The sequence below is a fragment of the Triturus cristatus genome, chromosome 4_1 (assembly GCF_964204655.1).
Source record: "Triturus cristatus chromosome 4_1, aTriCri1.1, whole genome shotgun sequence".
Classification (NCBI taxonomy): domain Eukaryota; kingdom Metazoa; phylum Chordata; class Amphibia; order Caudata; family Salamandridae; genus Triturus; species Triturus cristatus.
This window is the reverse complement of record NC_140585.1, coordinates 395,701,465-395,717,761: the sequence shown is the minus strand read 5'-3', so window position 1 is coordinate 395,717,761 and position 16,297 is coordinate 395,701,465. Positions and strand designations below refer to the sequence as shown.

The 16,297-nt window shown below is 44.5% G+C and overlaps 1 protein-coding gene across 1 annotated transcript in view; it reads left to right on the top strand.

The window, feature by feature from the left end:
* Positions 1 to 14,446: 14,446 nt before the first annotated feature.
* The window catches only part of SAMM50 (SAMM50 sorting and assembly machinery component), a 252,099-nt gene continuing 250,248 nt past the window's right edge, over positions 14,447 to 16,297 (top strand). The window contains exon 1 of the mRNA XM_085652463.1: positions 14,447 to 14,669. Within this exon, the coding sequence (XP_085508589.1) occupies positions 14,649 to 14,669 (21 nt within the window). The 5' untranslated portion in view covers positions 14,447 to 14,648. The remainder of the gene's footprint in view (positions 14,670 to 16,297) is intronic.

The following is a 16,297-nucleotide window of genomic DNA, read 5'->3' as shown; positions in this document are numbered from 1 at the left end:
TGTCTCGCTCAATATTTGCGGTTTAAATGATCCTGCGAAAAGGCATAAAACTGCTCAAATCTTGCGAACAATGGGGGCGGTCTTGGTCTGCCTTCAGGAGACGCATGTAGCAGGAGCCCAGAAATCCTTGCTGAATACTTTGGGTTATAAGGTTATTGGAGCGACCTCTCAAGGTGCCAGGGTCTAAGGAGTCGGGATTTTGGTATCAAAAAGATTACCCCTAGTTGTTAACCAGGTAAAATCTGACTCGCTAGGGCGGTGGGTGATAGCAGGATGCTCTATTCCTTCTCCTCCCACTAATTCTGTTTTTACAATTTGTTCCGTCTATGGAAGTAATTGACGATCCAGGGGTAATTCATGGTGTAAACAAGGAACTGGCACATTGGCCATTGCCAATTATACTGTGCGGCGATTTAAACTTAAATTTGCCTAGCACCTGGCTTTCAGATGGGTCCTGTGCCTATAGGGGCAGAAAACCTAAGGTTTTTCAGGCCGTATTACATTTGATCCAAACTCAGGGCCTGAAAGTTGTGTGGGCCAGGTTGAAACCCAGCCAGGATGGGTATACCTTCTTCTCTGCTCCCCATCTGGCATTTGCTCGGTTGGACTATTTTCTAGTTTCCGCATCCCTGGTGCATGAGAGTGTTATTGATACCGCTCCTCGTCTTTTATCAGATCATAACCCTCTTATTATCAACATAGAGGGACTGGTAAATAGTAGGTCAAGCTCTAATTGGACCTTTGAAAAATCCCTCCTGTACGATAATGAATACCGAGAATATATGAAAAAGTGGATACAGGAATTTAGAGATTAACTCTGGGTCAGCCCCGGTAATGGGTGTCTGGGACACACTAAAGGCAGGTGTAAGGGGGGAGTCACTTAGATTTTCCATTAGAAGGAATAAAAAAGAAAAAATACAGGCTGATTCTCTATCTAATCAAATGATAGAAGCTGAAAGAAAATTAATAAGGGCTGTCCAGCTGGGCTCTAAAATTGAGGAAGCACAGACCAATGTGGCGGTTGCTAAAGCAGAAATGGGGACCATATTAGCAGAAAGAACTGCTGCAAAATGGGCCTCGGCCCGCGAAAGGCTCTATGAATGCAGCGAACTTATTGGCCATCAATTGGCCATTTCCACCAGGCAACAGGTTACCGCTAATTTAATTTCTTCAATTCAAACGAACTCTGAAGGGATAACTAATGATCCTGTAAAAATAGAGAAGGCTTTCAGAGTCTTTTACGAGAAATTATACTCAGAAGAAATTACTAAGTTTAGCGAACTTAGAGAATCAGAGAATAATATCTACCTAGACGCTATTCCGATAGCGGAACTTGATAGAGAAAGTAGCGATCAAATGGAAATCTCCCCACTCTGGGAGGAAATTGCAACCGCTCTGGCAAGCCTCCCCGATGGTAAGGCCACCGGAGATGACAATATTCCAGTGGAATTTTATAAAATATTCTCGTTACAAATAAAAGATTTATTTACTAATGTAATTTCTTCCATTTTTAATGGTTCATCCCCACCGCAGTCCTGGTCCTCTGCAAAAATAGTAATATTTCTCAAGAAACATAAACCTGCATTGGAAATGTCCTCATATAGACCAATAACTCTCATCAATACAGACTCTAAGATTTTTTTTTAAATTCTTGCATCTAGACTGTCCTCAAAAATTGAGTCTCTGGTTTCAAACTGGCAACACGGATTTATACCGAAAAAGGGCACCACTGAACACGTTCGCCGGACCATCACTCTATTTGATGTCGCCAAGGTGACAGGAGACCCGATCGCACTAATACTCTTAGACGCTGAAAACGCATTCGATCAGGTCTCCTGGCAATACCTGTGGGGGATCATGAGGCGGATAGGTTTCGGTCCCAGGATCCTGCAAGCACTACAGGCTCTATATCAGGGCCCCACTGCTAGAATTTCGATCAATGGACATCTGACAAAGCAGATACAAGACAAGGATGTCCCTGCTCACCGCTGCTGGTTGCTCTATATATTGATCCTCTGATCAAAAAAATTGAATGTAATTCCGAATTAGTAGCGGTGAGCAGATTTGGAATCGATACGAAGATCATGGCGTATGCCGATGATCTAGCCTTAGTAACCCCAGAACCCGAAAGAGCCATTAGGGCTTATTTGGACTTTCCAAATTAAATTACTATACTCCTACTCGGAATAACAGCAATTTACCACTTATTTTTCAAAATGCATACCTTCCACAGTCATAACTAGCGGGTTTCTCTAAACTGGGAGACCTGATTAGTTCAGAAGGCATTTGGCCTTTTAATACTCTGAAAACCCGGTACAACCCAGACAATAGCCAGCAATTTCAGTATAATGCAATTACAAGATATTTAGCTAACAAAACCGGTGGCCCAGCTGGCTTCGCTAAGCTGGTCCTTATAGATAAAATTCTGGAGCCCAGTATACCACGGATCGGAAGCATTTACAGAATGTTAAACGAGCATAGGCCCAATGATATTAGTAAAATCAATGAAAAGTGGCAGCAGAAACTGAATGCACCCCCGAACACCTTTTGCCGTGCCCTAAGCCTTGCACAACGCACTTACTGTCATCAAAGTTGCAAGCTCAATTTTTTAAAACTGGCTTCTTCTTATACATTACACCAAGCAGAGTGGCCAAATGGGGTACTGACAGCGGAGCAACCTGCCCGAGATGTGCCGTGTATAGTGCTGACTCTATACACGTTTGCCACATGCTCAAAATTGGCACCATTATTTGAAAGGGTGCAATTTTTTATCAGTAGAGTGCTTCTTCAAGATATACAACTGTTGCCTGTTACTGTAATGTTAGGACTAAACAACACGCTCAATATAAAATCTGGGGGTGCCTTCTTGTTTCTGGCCATGACTATTCTTCAGATTTGTATTGCCTCTTATTGGAAGGACCCGAACCCTCCCTCCTTTGCTCAATGGCAGGCTCGACTGTTCTCTACTCACAAACTTAAGACAGCTATATATGCTAGACAAGGTAGGGTCGGGAAAAAAATGGTATTAGAGATCTGGGCACCTCTAACCAAGTGGCTCAGCACATTGAATACACAGGAGGCATAGTCACACTTGGTTATTTGTAGTAATGTTTTCTTCATCTATTTATTTACTTAGTTATTTTTTTCTGCCTTTCGTCCTCCTACTCACCTGCCCCCCTCCTCTCAGCTCCAGCCCTTTCCCCAACCGCCTGGATTCGCTATCCTTCTCTTTTCTTTTTTATCCTTGGCTATGATTTTTCCTGTGTCGCATCGTTATTTTTCATGTATTTATTCGTTGTTTATTGATTATCGGTCAATTTGGTCAGTGATTCCACTGCTTGCAAATACATATTGCCATGGTTTCCCAGACGGGGGGTGGGGGATTCTTTTGGTCTGGAATTGAAGTTCTATTTTGTATTGTAATTCTTTGTTTCAAATAATAAAAAAAAATGTAATTAAAAAAATAATAATAAAAAGGATCGGGGTTATGGGTCCTCCATCAGTCCACTAGTCCCATGGACTCTAATACGTCTGATAGCCACTTCTGGGAGGGTCTAAGTTCCCTCGGTGGATGGCGATCAAGTGTCTTGGACAGCACAGCGTTAAAGTCGCCCCCCACCAGAAGGAGACCCATAGGGAGTGATAAAAAGATACTACCCAGGTCCCTGAATGTGTCGTTTTGTAAACTGGGGGAACATACACTGAAACAAATGTGGCCGTCTTGCCCTCCCACATACCAGAGACCCCAATATATCTACCCCGAGTGTCTGACCATGTGGTTTGTATAGTGAAAGGGAACGAGTTTTTAGTTAATATGCCTACTCCTCGCGACCCCGTAGTAAAGCCGGCATGTGCCACCAGCCTATATCCTCCCTTGTTCAGCACCCATCATGTGTTCCCTATCAGGTGTGTTTCCTGTAAGAGGATGACATCCGGGGCCTGACACCTGAAATATTGGTTGACCATACCACGTTTAATCTTGTCCCCCAGGCCATTTACATTTCAGCTGAGAACTCTAACCCCTGTATCCCTTTGTGTACCCATCTCTATTTAAAATTTGAAACCGCTCCTGCTCAGTGATTGATGTCTGGTGTCGAAAAAACAAACATTATACAGAATTCAAACCTTACGAACATAAACTTCCCATCCCAAACACCCTCCTCCCCCCCACCCATATTCGGAGGCTCCGGTCGGATTGAGTCTGCATGGGAATTGTTGTAGTCAAACAGCAAAACCAACTCCTCCCCACCACCCCCCACCCTGCTCCCCTGCACTCTGGGCTTCAAACTGCCCATGACTAAACTTGCAGAGTGCCTGTCGCCCCACCAACGTGACTAAAAATAGAAAATATTGGTACGTGGTGCCCCCCTCACATCCCTCCCCCATAAAAACGTCAAAACTCAATTCGTCGATAACTAACACAAAATTATACCCAGCGCTATTCGGTGGGAAAGATCTGCTATAGAAAATCGTCTCTTAGAACCAAACCCATCCTGTAGGTCTGTTTTCCAATCGACCCGTTGGACCCGAAAACTTCTGATTAGCGTGCCCCCCAACCCTCCAAAACAACCCCCCTACTGCAACTTTACTACTCAGTCCTGCAGAATGTCCCTCAGCGATTCTCCAGCCACTCAGCCGCCGACTCTGGATTCTCAAAGAACCAGGCTCGACCGTTCGCCTCCACCCAGAGTCTAGCGGGGAAGAGCATGGCATACTTGAAACCTTTATCCCTCAGCGCTTTTTCAACTCCAAGAAATGAACGTCTGTTTCTGTACCATCTTAGTGAAGTCAGGGAAGAACGATATCTCTGCGTTTTCGTACTTCAAGGGGGAGACCGCTCTTGCGTGCTGAAGAATAACATCACGGTCTCGCAAGTTCAGGACTCTAGCCAGGATCGGGCGAGGTGGGGCCCCGGTTCTCGGCCAACCCCCAGGAACCCTATGCACCCGCTCGATGGCGAAGAATTTCCCCAACCCCTTGGGTTGCAGATGTTTGAGGATAAGATCCTCTACAAAGAGATCAGTTGCCTGCCCCTCTGCTTTTTAAGGAACACCTAAAATTCAGACGTTGTTGCGGCGCAGGCGTCCTTCATAATCGTCCATGTTGAATTCGGCGAATTTCCGGAATGTTTGTAATTCCTTGACCGGCCAGTTGCAACTGGGAGGTGTCTTCCACTAGGCTTGCGGTGGTTAATTCCATTTGTTTCACACGCTCACTATTCTAATTCATGTCCGCCTGGAGCAGGTTTACCTCCACAGTGATGGTGTCCATCTTGTGTTCTAGGGAGGTTTTGATGCCCGCGATCGCTTCCATGACGTCCTTGAGTGAAGGTTCCGGCACTGCTTCTCCGTGGGTAGCGCCTCCCTTGTCCAGTCAGTATCTTTTCCGTGGATGCAAATGCATTTCAGTCGTCATGTACAAATGTGATTTGTATGCTATGGGTACCGTTTCGCCTTCATTGAAATTGAGGTAAGTGTACACTGACTGACTTGCGACTACATGGGTCATCAAATTAGTGTTGTTTACACGTGTGTAAGTGTTTGAAGGCAATCATTTCAGCTTGTATGGAACAGAGAATTTCTGTGTGTTCCTGTGCCCAATGTTGAACCGAAAAATCAGGTCTGATTAGGTCGTAGAAAGGTTTAACCCTTTCAGCATCATCCAAAATGTATGTTCTGCCAAAATTTGAGAATCCTAAAATGGATTGTAAACTTTTTCAGAGTCTTTGGAGGTTGGAGCAGTGCACATTTTTCTAAAAAATTAGCTGCCAGGCTTTTCCTGTCACTCAATACCTCAAATCCCAGAAATAGGACATTAAGGTGGGCAATTTTTTATTTTTTAAAAGTTAAAACGTAAATTAGTAGCCCAAATTGGCAAACGTGAGAATTATGTTGTTCACCCTGTTCAAGTGTTCCAATAACTCATCGTCCGTCAGATAAATGTCATTTACGTAGGACAATGCTTCCTCATCACAATTTTGAAGTAACTCTGTTACTCATGCTAAGAACAACCCGGGGCTATTCTTGTACCCTTGGGGCAGTCTACAGAATTGCCGTTAAGAGCCAAGGTATGAGAATGCTGTCAAATATTTGCTTCCAAGCGCTATATTTTGGCAAAAGAAACCATTCGAGATATCTAGCGTTGTTTTGTATTTTTTTTGCACAATGTTATTCATGAATGCGGCACTGAGTGCATTTTGTACTGCAAATGTTTGTGTGCATGTGTTCAAATGCCTGTAGTCTAAAACTAGACGGTATGAATTGTCTGGTTTCATTACGGGAAACAAAGGATTATTCATGGAAGAGGTGCAGTTTTCAATCACACCTTGGTACTAAAGTTGATCTAAGATCTCCCTGACTTGTTTCTTTGCGCCATGTTGTATTGGGTACTGCCTCGGTGGAGTAATAGATTTTAATGTGATTTCATAGTGGGGTGATTCAGCATTCCACCCTACATGATTGCGGTAAAGTTTGGAAGCTAACGCCCACTCCTGCGCGTATGAATTTTTAAGTGACTCTGGAACGAAGTCGGAGAAAGCTGGTAAAATTACATCTTCCCCCTTAGGGCACTCCATAACAAACTCAGGCGGCCAATCTCTTTCAGCCAAAAGGATGTCGTATCCATATGTCAGTTTCTCCCAAACAAGACCTTCAACTTTCCTGAGTATGTCCCTCTCGATTTGGAGCGTAATTTCATATAAACGATGTGGGACACTTACCGTTGTATCCGATGTCTCCACTGTGAAATGTTCATTCAACGTTGCTGTCATTAGAAATTCCAATAGGTTCTAGCGAGCTACTGTTACTTCTGCTGTGCTGTCTAGCTTCGAGCCCATTCCCCGGTCAGAAGCAAAGTCCTCAGTAGCTTGGACATTTCTTATTTTAAGGCCAGCTACCTTCTTCTTTTTAAATTGAGGTTTAGTTTTGAGTTTATCTTCTTGTTTGATAATCTAGTCTGAAGTGCAATGTGTTTCTTTTTTTAGCTTGACTCGCTCTTCTGATCTGTGTTTTGACCGTCCTTCCCTCTCCAAGTGTTTTGATTAAATTTGAAAGGAACGACAGGAATGTGTATCCATATCCTGATACCTGTCAGGTTTCTTAATATTATCACGGTTTCCAAGATATTTTTTCAGAGGGCTCCTGTGGGGGAGACCCACCTCGTGATCATGATGTATTCTGCTTATCATATTTTGATTTTTGTTATACCATTTTTTTTAGAAGAATCGGGTGCTTGATTCGAGCTATCCTTTTCAGAATTACTCACCACTTGTGGTTTCCCAAGTCTGGCTCCAAATTTATCTCTACCCAGCGAAGCATAGGTTTCTTCGATAATCTTAGGTAGTTCTCGTTCCTGTTGTTCAACAGTGACTTCCCTCAGGCGTTGGCATACAGCCACCGCTGCTGCCTCCCCTTTTATGTTACCTTATATAATTGCTGATACCTGGGCAAAATTGCCCATCAGTTTCATCCCCAAGTCCAGGGCAGGTTCTGTCCCATACTCATTCTGTATTTGTTTCAATACATCTGGTAAAACTGCTATTAAGGGGTACCATGAGTTCTGGTAGCGAAAACTGTACGCCAATCCTCTATCAGGGGAGGTATCTCCATTGACAAGCAAATTGTTAGTATTCTGTGTTTTTCCTGCAGGCCCGGATGGGGAAATACTGCTTCAAGCTGTGCTATTTTCTGTGCTATACAGAATGGCATTTGCTCACGTTTGGTGGGCATGTTTCTCATGATCTCGTTCAGCGTTTGTAGGCTGAAATTTGTCATAGTTGTTTGAGGTTGACCAGCTTGAGTAATCCGCGCAGGTTGAATTGTAAGTGTTCGCATTAAGAACTGTGTAATGTTTCTGCCTAGTTTTACTACGTCGCTGTCAAGTGTACGTAATTCTGCTGCTCGCAATGTATCAATCTCTGGATGGGGTGTGTAAGCAACTAGGACCGGCCAGGTTGCTCCTTCTCTGCTGAGCGCACCAAGTCTCACATTTGTTGTGGTGTGGGGGAGGGCACCTTTAAACTAATTGTTATGCTCTTGGTATGTTAACGGGACTTCTACGTCCACATATGGAATGTATTCTTCAGATGTGTCATCTTCAATGTAAGTATGAAACAACTGTTTGCATGCATCTGCAGGTGGATCTTTGACCCAAGAATAGAATTCCTCTATCCTGAATGCTTTGTGTGCCTATATCAGGAAGGTAACATGTTGTAAGTAGTCTAGGACACTTCTATTTAAGTTACAAGTATATTTATTTCAGAGCACAGCTAAGCGCACACCTCGCCAGCTGACCAGACCCTTCAACTGACAAGAGTAGAACACTCACATACAAGCTAGAATACTCACAGGTATTCTCAAAGTCTAGGGAAGTAGAAACACAAAGAAAGGCCTGATGACCGCAGGTGGCCATTTTGAGAGAAGCACAATATACAACACATCTTCCTCCTTTACAGAGAAAAAGGAAATCAAGACACAAATCAAAAAATGAAGCTTAATGTATGGGACACAGCAACAATAAACATTAAGGCAGGTAGGAGTTCTACGACGCCTTGAACTTTTAAGTTCGCGAAGGCAAAGGAGCGTTTCGGGGTCAAGGGTGAAGTGAGGGACATCATCAAAACAACCGACAGGCAACACCACCACCTACTCCCCTTCGAATGACAAAAACAGGAAAAGACAGTCCAGTTTGTCCAATCTGTCCTTGTCCAGCAAAAACAGGAACAGACAGTTTACTTTCTTCAATCTGTCTCTGTCCACCACCACTTTCCGCTCCAAGTTGAAGATGAACAGTTCAACAGATGCCTCCATGCTTTAGATTGCAAATATATGGATTTAATGTTCCAGAAGAAATTATTGAAGTCAGTTATTTCACTGTCCTTGTTCTGGACTAGGTGTCCCGGTTCTGATTCTCTTTCTCCAGTTTTGAGGCTCTTTCTCTGGTTCTGGGCCTCTTTTTACTGGTTTTAGGCCTCATACACCGTTTCTGGACCATCGGTCGCCGTTTTTTTTTAGGTTCTTGATAGTGGGAACTCTGCCCAGTCTTGCTTTTTTTTTTCTTCTTTGGTTCTGGATCTATGCCCAAGTTCTGGGTCCTTGTCGTGGACCTAGTTTTCTCTTTCACAGGTTCTGGGCTCATAGACCTGGTTCTAGTTTTGGGCTTTTGTCTCCGTTCTGGGACCTTTGCCCCCATTTGGTTCTGGTTCTGGTTCTGGGACCTTTGTCCCCGTTGTGGGCTCTCTGTCCCAGCTCTCCATCATGGTTCTGGAGCATATGCCCCCTCTTGGTACTGGTACCTTTGTCCCCACCTGGTTCTGGGACCTTTGTCCCCGTTGTGGGCTCTCTGTCCCGGCTCTCCATCGTGGTTCTGTGACCTTTGCCCCCTCTTGGCACTGGTTCTGAGACTTTTGTCCATTGCCGGTTCTGTGACCTTTGTCCCCTCCTGGTTGAGACCTTTGCCCATTGCCGGTTCTGGGAACTTTGTCCCCACTGGTACAGGTTATGGGACCTTTGTCCCCTCCATTTTCTGGTTCTGGGACCTTTGTCCTCATTGTGGCCCGCTTCTGGACTCTCCCTCCTCATTTTGGGCTCCTTGACCCGGTTCAAGGTCTGGGACATTTGTCCTAGTTTTAGGCTCTCAGCCCTGGTTCTGGTTCCTTGGGACCTTTGTCCCCATTTTGACTCAGATCTGTGTCCCAGTTCAGGTTCCTTTGAATCTATGACACGAGATTTGGACTCTTTGCCCCCGTTTTTCTTAAGAGGTTCTTTCCACTAATGCATGTAATCCTATTGAAGTGGCTCATTTGTGAATCACTGAAACTGATCTGGACACGGGCACAGAAGCCGCATTTTTATCATTTATAATGCATCTAATCTTGTCTCGTGTAACACTAAAACTGTAGAAAACGCTATACTTATAGCCAAGTTGTGCCCCTATTTGTTCCAGCTTTGCTTTTATTCAATTTGCTTGAGATGTCCGTCACGTTTATGATTTAAATTCCGTGGTACAGGGTCTCTCCGTCTGGTTTCTGGTTTTATTTCAAAGGTAATGAGTCACTCCGTCACACTTATGACCACTGCAGTTAGGCTTGGTGAAGTGAATTAGCAGGTAAGCGACTTGTTGGTCTGCTGGACTGGGCAATGTTGCTCTGCTGGGTAGAATAACCGTTTTTCCATGTACTGCATTACCGGCAGAACTCCTCACACATTGGATGTTCAGTTCCATCGAGGGAAATAAAGGTTACATTCAAAATAATATCTTCTGTGCCTTCTTTCTTTTAGAAACAGACCGCACCCCACAGTTAGGATAATGCAGACAGAAACCGCCTGCCACTCAGAGGCTTGTGAACTCTTCTGAAGTCTGAGCCCCTTTAATGCATGTTACTAACCTTGCTGGCTTCATAACGCTGCTCTTATGCTGCCTAGTGCTGCATGATGTGCCGAGTGCACACCGGTTCGCTTAGTGCTCAGACAGAGTTGATTTCAGGACAGCGCTTATGATATTGACAGACACGCATCGTTAAAGCATAGTAGAAATGCGAGGTAGAGACGTGACGGCAAAGTGAACATATCTACACTCTACGTTGTGCAATGAAGTGCCATGAGGAGGCTGGAGCGCTCCCTGTCATCAACAAAAAGATATCTTAGTGACGGCGCTTCCTAGCAAGACTTGGAGCGTGAAGGAGAGGCGCATGAGGGGAGAGATACACGTAGACAAGTAACTGACTCACGGTTCAGGCGAGTGACGTCAGAGGTACTTGCGATTGATTTCTTCCTCTTTTCCCCCGTTTCATTTTTCTAATTTCGTCTTGTTTCAGGTTTCTGGTTTCTTTTTTTCATGTTTCTGGCAGAAGTTAGTGAGACCGCCGTTTTAATGATGCAGAGGTCGCGCATTTAGAAGGAAGCGCGCGCACTCGGTAACTGACTCACAGTTTTGAACAGTGACGTCAGGAGTGCCTCCGATGAATTTTCTTCTTTTAATTTCTTGGTTTTGTTTTTCTGGTTTGCTGTTGTTTTTCCGGTTTCTCGTTTCTTTAGCTCTCGTTTCTGACAGCAATGAGATGGACTGCGATGGGTTCTTGGTGCGAGGTGTTGCTCGAGGCTGTGCAGGGGACGTTCCCTCTCTGGTCTGGTCAGCCAAATCGTCGCCAAATTGTTGTAAGTAGTTCAGGACACTTCTATTTAAGTTACAAGGCTATTTATTTCAGAGCACAGCTGAGCGCACACCTCGCCAGCTGACCAGACCCTTCAACTGACAAGAGTGGAACACTCGCATACAAGCTAGAATACTCACAGGTATTCTCAAAGGCTCGGGAAGTAGAAACACAAAGAAAGGCCTAATGACCGGAGGTGGCCATTTTTAGAGAAGCACAATATACAACATAACACTACCACCCATTGCCAGGAGACCGTATTGCAATAATTTAATAGTAACTACATGTCTGCAATTTTCTGTAATATTACGAGCAACTTTCTGCTCTTCTTCCCCTATACCTGCCTCGCCTTCTCCACTGACAGACATTGTGGTAGGAAGTAGTAAGGAGAAGAGATAAGGTTTTGCACAGTGTGAGCAACTATAATCGTTCAAGCTTGAAAAGCCTACAGCTAATACAAAGGATATACCTACTCAGCTGAGGCAGATTTCCCTTACCACTCCAGACGTCTCTGGTTAAATGTGAGCAGGGGTCTCTGAGAAAGCAAGACTGACCTACTCAGATTTGACCGTTAAATAAGAACCAAACCAACGTTGGCGGCGCCATGTCGTGTAGCTCCTAAAAATACATAGGATCTGCACATTTGTTAGACAACATAGACTGAGGGATTGGTGTCTAGACTGATTCCAGACACCCCCACAGGATATGTTAGCCTATAGAGCAGCTAGCTCACAGTGCCACAATAAGCCGCCGAACCTTAGCACGGAGCGAATAGTTTCTAGCAACCATTGAACATGACAACTCTTGACCCTTTAGGGATCGTGTGGAAACAGTACAGTACTTTTCGCTTAGTCAATCGTGCTCACTTAGTCACAGAGAGATACACAGAATAAATGTTGGGGAAGTTTTCAATAAGCCTTTCTTGAACCAGCGTCATCCTAGTATCAAACATGATTGCTGTGACAATCAATAGGCAGAAGCTAATGTAAGAGATTACAAGCATCAACAGAGTAAATAAAAGGTAGAATTCTACCATGGTGCTAAAACAGTGAATATATGCATGCACATAAACATGAAAATAATCAAGCGTACTCCTACGATGCGGACCCTACCTAACTGTACCTAGCATGCATGTGTGTGTAAAGCCAAGAATCCCCTAGGAAAGAGCCAACCCCATCATCTGATGGGAGAGAATGAAGGACCCTGTCTTGGTCATGAGTTGGACACCCCGTAAGGGATGTCAGACCACTGCCTGTTGAAGCTTCAGCGTGCAGGGACCTTCGGGTCGTGTGTCAGCATAGAAGCATCTCCTCTAGTTACCTAGGGAGGGTGCGGTTCTTTTATAACAAAAATTAACCTCAGGGGTTCTAACACAATCAATATGTTTTTAGTACAATTATGTAGACGAGCCTAAATCAATAATTGTAACTATGCAACGTCCTAGGATGAAGATAGCGATGACTTTTTGTACAGAGTATATTAATCCTGATATGCTCGTCATGTGCAGTGGATTTTACTACGAATCCTCATGCATAATAAATTAGGCTAGTTTCAAGGAAACCAATTGACATTTATTCAGCACATAACTGGGTAAAAGGTCAGTGCTAGAATGGTTATGCAGAGCAAGGTAGGACAAATGTGGGTAAAAAGTCACTTTACTACTTATGCCTAGGTTAGGAAACATAACACACTCAGTAAGGAGTGCGGATATCAGCACCATGGGGATGTTTGTGCAGCGACTGTTATTACATGTGCTGTACCCTGTTGTGTACTTTATGTTTATTTCAGACTGGTTTCGACTAAATGCTAGTATCGCCTTTAACACGTTGCTCTATGAGAATGGCTTACAAATTGCCTCTACCCAACATGGCTGACTGGAAGGAGTCAGTGGGATGTTCAAGACTTTTGGAAAGCGGTGGCCATCTTCAAGTGCCTAATTTGTTTCCTCTCATCAGAGTCAAAACTAGCTCTCTGTCCGTCACTGCAAAGGGGCGATACCTCATAGTCGCACCCACGGATACCTGAACTGCAAGTTTAGGTGGTCTTTACTTCAGCCTCTTCCGACAAGTTTAAGAACATATTTCTGTGCCCCTCGAAGTTCTCACCCTTTCATGTGCAAAAAAACGCGCCCTTGTCCACTCTCGTGTCCTCATTTGTTATTTTCATATTACGGTTGACCAAATGTTCTTTCTTTCTCTCGCTGTATCATGGGTGTGTGGAGGTCTCTTACCCCGTTTCCATTCATTTGGGCAAGGATGCGGGTACAGTATAGACAACGGAAATGTGAGTTTTTATATTGTTAAACCGAAGCTCTCTCTCTTTTATGTGCCTTGTATTTGTGTGGTTGAGACTCGCTACAGTACTTTCAGTCTCATCATTTCAGAACGGAAGCATTTTCAATATTCTATATAACAAAGCCATAGTTATTACTTATTTATCTTATGCAACTAACAACCAATGACAAAGCTAATAGTCCTGGCTTGTTGTAGATATAATGTTACTTGGATCATATATCTGGATGCAATGACAGAAACAGCAAAATACCAGTCTGGAGGCACACTACGCTGACAACAGATTTTTAGCTTCTGTCTTTTTAAGCCACACCCTTAATTACACAGGCCACGCCCCTTTGAAAGACCCCCTAGTTTCTTCATCCCACTTAAAGCCCTGCTCCCACTCAAGTACTCACTACAGCCCTCCAAGTTCTGCGCTCATTAAAGCCCTCACTGAAATACACTCCTACTCCAGAACTCACCGCGACACACTCGCCCACTAGATCTCACACAAACCCTCACTGCAACACCCTGCCACTCCCGCACTCACTGAAACACACTCCCCCTCCTGCTTTCACTAAACAACTCACTACAACACACTCCCACACCGGCGAGTTCACCCCTCACTGCAAACGAAAAGACAAAGGTAAAACACATGATCATTTAAAACGACAATAGCTCTAACTCTCATAAATTGGAGACGGATTGGCATAGCCAATGCTTTTTCTGTTTTGAATAATGTCACGTTACCCTGTACAACGTCAGCCTGTGCCGGCCGGCAAAGCCCCTTGCACTACTCGCGCACGACTTGAGATTCTTTGCCCTCCTGCCTTCTATACCCTAGACCACTGAATCCTCAATCACGGATAATCAATGTGGGACTAGACACTTAAAAGAGCCACAACTTTCCTTGCGATAACGATGTCTTAGTACTGCGTTAGCTAGGTTTGACAATTGAGTTCATTCCTCGCTTGACTCTTTATTGTTTGTACTGTTGACGGCGGACGTAGCCACACGCATGACTTACGTAGGACGGACGTGACGTACAGATCACGTGTGTTACATCGTTGCTAAGGGTCTTTTCTCTAATTGGAACATGTCACTTTCGTGCCTCTAATGGAAACGAGTGGCCACTTTACCACAATACTATCAATCCCTGCAGTGGCTGCTGTCGAGCCAGTGGATCACTGCTCCCCGCCCAAACAGAGCCCTCAGAAGTAGCAGACATGGGCACCGTTCATGCACGGGTAAGTGGGCGCTGCCTTCTGGAGCTACACCCTGTCATTCCCGCGTGACCTTCCAGGGTTACCAGGTCGCAGCTCTAGAATATGCCCAAAAATCATTGATTGAATCTTTTAACGGTAAAGGGGGTAGCATCGTCAAGCAGGGCATGTGCTTTTTGCGGTTTCTTGTGAACCCTAATGCACTTCTTAGTGAATAAGGTGCACTGCCAAGCTTTTCTTTTTATACAAACATTTGCAAACAAGGATGAGACTTTGGGTCTTGGGGACGACATTGTAAATTACTTTTAGCGATTTTCCATATCGAGGCTCCCTAGTTACTGCAGTGGTTGAACACTTCCCAGAGTATTTTTGACCACACTGTTGATAATCACTCAATTTTAACAGCCTATTTGTAAAAAAAAATAATAAATAAGCGGTTGACACAACATGCTTGTCTTGGATATTTCTCACGTGTCTGGCCTTAATCTTTCAAGCACCCTTGAGCAGTAAAGCAAATATAACAGCAATTCCTATAAGAACTTGTAATGAATTTGACCCATTCTTATTCCAAATTAGTAAAATACTATCACAGTGTCGGAACGAGCGTAGCTTCAGGGGGGATGTTTAGGACGTGACAAATGCCCAAATAAATACATTTTTGGCTTGGCAGTTGGGTCTGGGGTCCATGAATCGTATCTGCCATGTCTGTATTGGTTTTATCATCATTCCGATTTCATTGAGAGCTTTAACTTGTTCATTTTTAGGTCGAGCATCAGTGCGTATTCGCCGTCTGCAAGACCTTTTGTAATCAATATCACCACGTTTTTCCTGCCTCTTACTTACCAGTGTCTCACTCCGATGCCGCTTTTCTTTGGTGCCTCCTCACTCGTTCACTTTGGCCATACATCACGTCCGTTCAATGCTCAGGCGCACCGGCCAATCGCAGTTTCCTAACACATTCCGTCATCAATTGCTGTGCGGGAGAACCCTTTTTACTTTCTGCCACCACTCGTCGCCAAACAGGTGAGGGAAAACACATTTTCATTTTAATCAGCACGGTAGCAGTGAGCACGGCACAGATCATTCAGTTTGTCAGTGGAAATGCTTGTTTATTTCTGTTGCCGAACTTACCATTTAAAACATCAGGGGACAATCCCATCATTTTTTTTGTAAACATATTTTTATTGCAGAGTTATAAACAAGGCAACCAGTAAGTCAACCTGTACACACTCGGCTTCACAAAGCTCAGCTGCCAGAAGAAAAATGCACACAGCCATTCAGCCCACATCCCGGGGGCCGGGCGGCGTACCAACACAGTGACTCAGAGTATCTAGGCGAGCCGCTCGCAGAGGCAACAGGTCAACCTCGCACTGTAGTATCTGCTTTTACACCCAACCAACTCCCTCCCCACAATCGCCGCCAAATACGGTCAGCCACTCAGAGTCGGCTGTACCGGAGGCATCCTTGTTCATAGCACCGATCCACCTTAGCTCCCTCCCGGGATCGCAGTGCCTGCAGCCTACTCAACAGTATATTAACAGTACCTAAGGAAATCTGCTCTGAAACCCTACTCCCTTCTAGGCCTTGGTTCCAGGGGACAATCCCATCATGTCAGTAGTCTTTCCATTCCACCCGCGCTCTCGGTATGTCCG